Source organism: Cucumis melo, chromosome 5 (assembly GCF_025177605.1).
Source record: "Cucumis melo cultivar AY chromosome 5, USDA_Cmelo_AY_1.0, whole genome shotgun sequence".
Classification (NCBI taxonomy): domain Eukaryota; kingdom Viridiplantae; phylum Streptophyta; class Magnoliopsida; order Cucurbitales; family Cucurbitaceae; genus Cucumis; species Cucumis melo.
The window spans coordinates 19660968-19668911 of NC_066861.1; the positions used below are offsets into that span (position 1 = coordinate 19660968).

A 7944-nucleotide genomic window follows, 5' to 3' on the forward strand; every position below is an offset into this window, starting at 1 on the left:
ACATTTTTGTTTGAGTTGTGAAAGTGTAAGATAAAGTTTCTTGACTATAGTAAAAAGTAAATTAAGATGAAAAAATAAGTTCATAGATAAAAAAAAAATATTTAAAAAATATGAAAAAGATAGAATTACTCAATACTTTAGTTATATTTACCGTTGAAATATTTTTAGGTCTAAATTGATAGACTTGTAATAATTTAATTTATGGTCCTAATTGGATACAATTTCCAAAATTAAAGATTTAAGTGTAACGACCCAACTCCTTATACTGAATCGAAGTCATTACCAAATATAGAACAAGTGGTTTAAGTCACAAAAAAATTTCAAAACGCATACGGTTTAAGAAATTTTATTTATAAAATTTAAACAAGGTAGTCATGCAAAAATGTAAAAGCGTTCTGAAATCCTACTCGGGCCCTATCTACATAAAAGATGGTAAGTGATGAAAAGTACTCAAATTCAAATGCGAAAATCTGAAATAAGAATAAGCGGAAGCGGTAGTCCCTATGGCCCTCCACGGTCTCACTTCGGGTCGCTCGCCAGCTTGCCCTTGCCCTTGCCCCGTCCTCTACCTGAAAACATAAAACGAAGAGAGTGAGTATAAAAATACTCAGTAAGGGACCCACTACTAGTCCCACTAGGTGCCTGTTAACTTCCTGTTAGAGTCCTGATAACTGGTACCCAATCTCTGGCACGTTCCCGAACACGTGCAATCATGCGCTCCCGTAGGAACGTAACTCTGGTCTTCGGTGCCCCGGGGGACACCTAGGACAGTCGGGATGCGAGGACCCCGTCGAGTCACTCGAGTCATATCTATATCCATGCTAGACTGGCGTCCCGTCGGACCACACAGTCCTCAATAGGTGGTGATCCCGAAGGACACCCATGCAGGTACGACTCTAACAGATCAAGCTAACAGGTACCCTAATGGCAGTATACATACACATGGCATCAGCATATAACATATCATATAAATCATCTCTGCCCTCTCCGTCTCGAAATTCGTCGTATAGCTATAACAGCTCTCGCCACACATAACAGGCTATAGTGTAACCATACCGTCATTTACATCATACTAACATTGATTTCAGGCATCGTTCCGTCCAATCCTCAACATGCAAAATTGGAGTATACATCATCTCATATTTCTAAGCATGGAGCTAGTAGTAGAATCTCTTACCTGGAGATTTACTTGTAGAGTCCTAACCGCGAGGCAGTACGCTTTCCAAGCGACGAGGTCCTAACTGTTTAATATGCCAAAATTCGTAATTAGGTCGCCAACGATTAACGGTTCAAGACTCATTCGAAATGACTTACCCTAGAAGGAGATTGCAGTGCTCAAGCCCCTACTGAAGAAATCCCCCGCTGCAGCAGTTACTTGGTCCAAGACGTCCCTTAAGGAAAAATGATCTAATTTAATTCCAAATTAAATTAACTAGTGCCCAAAATATTGAATCTTACTGGATAATGCCAAAATAATTGATTTAATTACCAAAAATTAGGTGGACGGAGCCAAATTAGGCTTGGCGGCTCGGCTGGAAGGAGACAGAGATTGGCTCGGCTCGGCTTGGCGCAAGGATCTTGCGCGTGCGGCTCGGCTCGCGTCAGCAAGGAGGCGCGGCTCGGCTTGCAGTGCAGGCGGCGCGGCGCGGCTTGTGGTGCAGACCGGCGCGGCTCGTGGCGTGGGATGGGCGCGCGCGGGCTCGGCTTGCGACTCGGAGCGGGCGTGCGCGAGCGTGGAGCGGGTTCGGTTTCGGGCGAGCGGGCGCGGGTCGGTTTCGGGCGAGCGGGCGCGGATCGGTTTCGGGTTCGGGCGTCGGCCGAAACGTGGGTTCGGCTTCGACGGCTGGAGGCACGCGCGGCGGATCGGCTTCGAGTGGCGGCTGCGGGAGACGGCTGTGCGCGGATCGAAGCGGCTCCCTTCGGCTCGATCGGAGCGGCGCGGCTGGTTGGCTTCGGCTGTCTCGACGAGTTCCGGCTGCGCTGCGTCGGATCTACGCGGCGCGGCGTGGCTGGCTGCAGATACGGCGCTCGGCTGCGCGGATGAGGAGCGGCTCCGGATTCGGCTTGCAGACGCGGCGCGGCTGGGATGGTGGTTCGGCTCTACTACGGCCGGCTCCGAGGGTTATTTTGCAGCTGGCGGCGGTGGCGTGCGGCGGCGTGCGGCGGCGGCGGAGAGTGGCGGCGGCTATGGTGGGAGCAAAGTGGGGCTAGGGTTTTCTTGGGAAGGTGATGAGTTTCACGCCTCCCAATGCCCCCTTTTTAAAAGAATAAAAGAATAATAAAAAATAAAATAAAATCCACACCAATTTACTTTCTTTTCTTCTTTTATTATTAATTTCTTTTCTACTTTAGTCCAATGGCAACTCTCCTCTCTCTCTCTTCATTAAGGCCACCATTGACCCTTTCCAAGGCATCAATTAATTTGTTGCTTCACAATTAATTAATTTATTTCACCCTTAAACCTCAACAATTAAATACCCAACCAAGGAAAATTTTAACCTTAATTAAGTGTAAGTCAAAATAAATCTCATTTCATAACCACTTAAAAAAAAAATGAAATACTCTTGAGGTGAACAATGGAACTCTAATCTACTGGGGCGTTACAACCTTCCCTCCTAAAAAAAAACTTTCGTCCTCGAAAGTTCTAATCCTCGAACAGCTCGGGGTACTGGGCTCTCATATCCTCTTCTTTCTCCCACGTGGCCTCTTCCACTCCATGGTTCTGCCAAAGGATTTTGACCAGTGGAATTTCTCGACTGCGAAGCTTCTTGACCTCCCTTGCCAAGACCTTGACAGGCTGCTCCTCGTAGCTCAAGTTCTCGCTAATCTGCAGTGGTTCGAAGTCCACCACATGTGTTGGGTCTGCGACATATTTCCTCAGCATGGAGATATGGAATACGTCGTGCACTGCAGCAAAAGATGGGGGTAGCGCCAAGCGGTAAGCCACGGGGCCAATCCGCTCCAATATCCCGAACGGCCCTACGAAGCGTGGACTCAGCTTCCCCTTCTTCGCGAACCTCAGAACACCCTTCATGGGTGCAACCTTCAGAAAGACCATATCTCCCACTTCAAACTCGAGGTCCTTACGTCGTACATCAGCGTAACTCTTCTGTCTGCTCTGGGCTGTCAGCATACGAGCTCGGATCTTCTGTATGGCTGCGTTGGTCGTCTGCACTAACTCGGGGCCTAGCATCCTTTGCTCTCCAACCTCGCCCCAGCTGACAGGGGATCTACAGCACTTGCCATACAGAGCCTCGAACGGTGCCATACCGATGGTAGCCTGGTAGCTGTTGTTGTAGGCAAACTCCATCAGATGCAGATGGGAGTCCCAACTTCCTGAAAACTCTAGTACGCAGGCTCGCAGCATGTCTTCCAAAATCTGGTTCAGCCTCTCTGTCTGACCGTCAGTCTGAGGGTGGAATGCCGTGCTGAAGTCCAACCTCGTACCTAGTGCAAGTTGAAGTCCTTTCCAGAACTTCGATGTGAAACGGGCGTCTCTGTCTGAAATGATGGATACGGGTACTCCATGTAGTCTCACAATCTCTGTCATATATAGCTGCCCCCACTTACTAGCAGTGTAAGTGGATTTCCCTGGCACGAAATGGGCCGACTTCGTGAGTCTGTCGACCACAACCCAGATCACCGTGTAGCCCCTTAGGGTCTTGGGCAGTCCCGTAATAAAATCCATCGACACACTCTCCCACTTCCACTCTGGCACACTCAAGGGTTGCAACAACCCTGCTGGATGCTGCCTAGGTGCCTTCACCTGCTGGCACACCAAGCATCTACTGACAAAGTCTGCCACATCCCTCTTCATGCCCCTCCACCAATAGACACTCCTTAAGTCCTGGTACATCTTCGTACTCCCAGGGTGCATGGTAAACGGGAAACTGTGGGCCTCAGTCAAAAGCTCCGTCTTAACTGCGCTGTCTTCCGGCACACACAGGCGTCCCTCAAACATAAGGCCACCGTCAGAGGATATGGAGAAGTCTTCGCCTTCCTCTGTCTCTACCACGCGACGCTTCTCTGCCAAGTAAGGATCATTCAGCTGAGCAGCAATGATCTTTTGCCTCAAGGTTGGCTGAACTGTCCACTGAGCCAACTGTGCGGTAACCTCACCTACTGAGACTGCAATCTCGGCTCTCTCAAAATCTCTGAGTAAGGGGGTCTGCTTGGTGATTAGCACTGCTGAATGTGCCACTTTCCTACTCAGCGCGTCAGCCACTACATTTGCTTTGCCTGGGTGGTATAGGATCTCGCAGTCGTAGTCTTTCACCAACTCGAGCCACCTCCTCTGCCTCATGTTCAACTCCTTCTGAGTGAAGAAGTACTTCAGGCTCTTATGGTCGGTGTAAATCTGAATCTTCTCACCGTACAGATAGTGCCTCCATATCTTCAGTGCAAAGACTACAGCTGCCAACTCCAAGTCATGGGTAGGGTAGTTCTGCTCATGGATCTTCAACTGGCGGGAGGCATAAGCAACTACCTTACCTTGCGGCATCAGGACACAGCCCAGTCCCTTCTTGGAGGCGTCACTATAGATTACAAAGTTTCCCGAACCATCGGGCACTGTCAGGACCGGTGCAGTCACTAGCTTCTGTTTGAGCTCCTGAAAGCTCCTCTCGCATGCTGGGCTCCAGACAAAAGGGGTTCCCTTTCTGGTCAACTGGGTCAACGGGCTGGCCATACGTGAGAAGTCTTCCACGAACCTCCTGTAGTAACCTGCCAAGCCCAGAAAACTTCGAATTTCACTAACCGTGGACGGTCGAGTCCAGTTGGTCACCGCTTCAATCTTTGCGGGATCTACTGAAACTCCCTCACTGGAAACCACGTGGCCAAGAAACGTCACCTTCCTTAACCAGAATTCACACTTGGAGAATTTGGCATACAACTTGTTGGCTCGAAGGGTCTCCAAAACCTGGTGTAAGTGCTTCTCGTGCTCCGCCTCAGTTTTTGAGTAAATGAGGATGTCGTCAATGAAGACTATGACGAACGAGTCTAGAAAGTCCTTAAACACCCTGTTCATCAAATCCATGAATACTGCAGGAGCGTTAGTCAAGCCGAAAGACATCACAACGAATTCGTAATGTCCGTACCTCGATCGAAAGGCCGTCTTGGGAATGTCACCGTCCCTAATCCTCAACTGGTGATAGCCTGATCGCAGGTCGATCTTGGAAAAGACAGTGGCTCCCTGCAACTGATCGAACAGGTCGTCAATCCTGGGCAAGGGGTAGCGGTTTTTGACTGTCACCTTGTTCAGCTCTCGGTAGTCAATACAAAGGCGCATCGACCCATCCTTCTTCTTCACGAACAATACTGGGGCTCCCCAAGGCGACACACTGGGCCGGATGAAGCCTTTGTCCAGCAACTCCTGTAACTGGACCTTCAACTCCTTTAGCTCGGCTGGGGCCATTCTGTAAGGGGCCCTCGAGATAGGGGCAGTGCCCGGCTCTAACTCGATGGCGAAGTCTACTTCTCTGGGAGGAGGAAGTCCTGGAAGTTCATCTGGGAAAACGTCGGGGTACTCCCTTACCACTGGTTCGGAAGATAGGGAAACTTCTGGCTCTCTCACATCCACTACGCTTGCCAAGATGCCCCAAGTTCCCTGGCTGAGCAGTTTACTAGCCTTCATGGCTGAGATGATCTTGGGTATACATACCATGCCTGCCCCCCTGAACTTGAAGCTAGCCTCGGAGGGAGGGTTAAAGACAACTTCCTTGCCAAAACAGTCTATATTTGCATGGTTGGCTGACAGCCAATCCATGCCTAGTATCGCATCAAAATCCTGCATGTCTAACACTAGCAAGGTCACGTCTAACATACGATTCGCTATCTCTACCCGACATGCCTTTATCTGTTCTTTGGACAACAGGACCTCCCCAGATGGAGTAGAAACCGACAAAACACTACCCAAAGGCTCTACCTCCAAACCCACATGCTGAACGAAAACGGAGGATATAAACGAGTGGGATGACCCAGAGTCAAATAGCACAAAAGCATAATGCCCCAAAATTGGGAGCGTACCTGTCACCACTGTGCCAGCTCGCTCGGCCTCCTGCCGGGTGGTGGCGAAAACTCTCCCCTGCTGGGACGCAGAAGGCTGGGGCGGTGTCGTCTCAAAGGGTTTCCGAGGACACACATCAGCAGTGTGCCCCGGTTGTCTACATCTGAAGCAGACTCCACTTCCAGCTAAGCAACGACCTCCGTGGACTCTCCCGCAGGTAGTACAAGCGGGTAGCTCTCTCAGAGTCCTCCCGGCTGCTGCAAGCTCCCGTCGGTGTCTCTGGAAGACACCTCCTGACCTCAGTGTTCGCTGCGGTGCTACGTCAGGCTGCGTCTCCACCTTTCTCTTCTGTCCCAAGGCTGACCCTCTGCCGGCAGCCTTAGACGGATCGGCTCTCTCAGGCAGGCTCAAATCCAGTGCTATACGTAGTGCATCAGCATGCGTGGCTGGGCGGAGGGCTCTGACAATGCCCTGAAGGTCTAGCCTGAGTCCTCTAACGAATTTCTCCGTCCTGGCAGCCTCATCCCTTACCATATCGGGAGCAAAGCGGGACAGCATATCGAACTCGGCGTCGTACTGCTCCACCGTCATGTCGCCTTGCTCCAAGTTTAGGAACTCTTGCAGCTTGGCGTGCTTCACATTGGCAGAGAAGAACTTAGCATAGAAGTTCTCCTTGAACTGCTCCCAAGTTATTTTGCTGACATCGCCCCCCAGCATTCTCTCAGCGGTCTCCCACCAGGCGGTGCCCCTGTCCTCCAAGAAGAAGACTGCACACTGCACCTTCTGGTCTTCTGGGCACTTCATGTACCGGAAAATAGTCTCTATGGACGTCAACCACATTTGGGCCTTTGTGGGGTTGTCCATGGATCCGTCAAAGGTCTTGGGATTATACTTCCTGAAATCCCGTAAGTGTTTCGCCTCGGCCGACAGTTGAACTGGTACTGGTTGAGCTTCCTCAGGGGCTGGAGGAGCGACGGCCTGAGCCTGAACAGGGGCGGCCTGGGCCTGAGCAGGGGCGGCCTGGTTCTGCTGGGCGGCAAGGAAAGGCGCCAAAGCAGCTTGCAGCATGTCCTGATAACGCTGCTCCATCGCGGCGAGATCCGCCTGGGTGACCGGTGCGTTTGGGTCGACTGCCGGTGCAACAGGTGGCGCCTCCGGCTGGCCACGACCGGCTCCTCTGCCTCCCCTACCACCTCCTCGGCGTGCACCCCTACGTGGCGGCATTCTCCCTAAAATTCACCAACAAACTTTTCACCACAAGAACTTAACACCCTATATCTAGGTCTTAGACTATTCAGGCAAAATTGTAATCTTAACATTAGCAAGGCTTTAGACATACCTGGCGAGTGCCGAAGGACCGTATAGCCATAGGGTGAAGTAAAACCAAAACAAAAAAAATGACTTACATCGTAGGTCAGTCTACAGAACCTAAAACACTGTGCTCTGATACCAACTGTAACGACCCAACTCCTTATACTGAATCGAAGTCATTACCAAATATAGAACAAGTGGTTTAAGTCACAAAAAAATTTCAAAACGCATACGGTTTAAGAAATTTTATTTATAAAATTTAAACAAGGTAGTCATGCAAAAATGTAAAAGCGTTCTGAAATCCTACTCGGGCCCTATCTACATAAAAGATGGTAAGTGATGAAAAGTACTCAAATTCAAATGCGAAAATCTGAAATAAGAATAAGCGGAAGCGGTAGTCTCTATGGCCCTCCACGGTCTCACTTCGGGTCGCTCGCCAGCTTGCCCTTGCCCTTGCCCCGTCCTCTACCTGAAAACATAAAACGAAGAGAGTGAGTATAAAAATACTCAGTAAGGGACCCACTACTAGTCCCACTAGGTGCCTGTTAACTTCCTGTTAGAGTCCTGATAACTGGTACCCAATCTCTGGCACGTTCCCGAACACGTGCAATCATGCGCTCCCGTAGGAA

At 50.3% G+C, this 7944-nt stretch overlaps 1 protein-coding gene across 1 annotated transcript; it reads right to left on the reverse strand.

Moving 5' to 3' along the window:
* Window positions 1-330: 330 nt before the first annotated feature.
* Window positions 331-7463, reverse strand: LOC127149622 (uncharacterized). The gene is made up of 2 exons (XM_051085439.1): window positions 6025-7463; window positions 331-569 (listed from the first exon to the last, which is right to left on the reverse strand). Exons 1-2 carry the CDS (start codon window positions 7226-7228, stop codon window positions 520-522), a joined length of 1254 nt encoding a protein of 417 aa, XP_050941396.1. The 5' UTR covers window positions 7229-7463; the 3' UTR covers window positions 331-519.
* Window positions 7464-7944: the final 481 nt, after the last annotated feature.

What these genes read in the sequence shown, in the direction of transcription:
- LOC127149622 (XM_051085439.1), bottom strand. Translation starts at nt 7,228, where the DNA reads ATGCCGCCACGTAGGGGTGCACGCCGAGGAGGTGGTAGGGGAGGCAGA. An exon ending in AGCTGGCACAGTGGTGACAG is followed by an intron (nt 570 to 6,024) that starts GTACGCTCCCAA and finishes TTATGTTTTCAG; the next exon opens with GTAGAGGACGGGGCAAGGGC.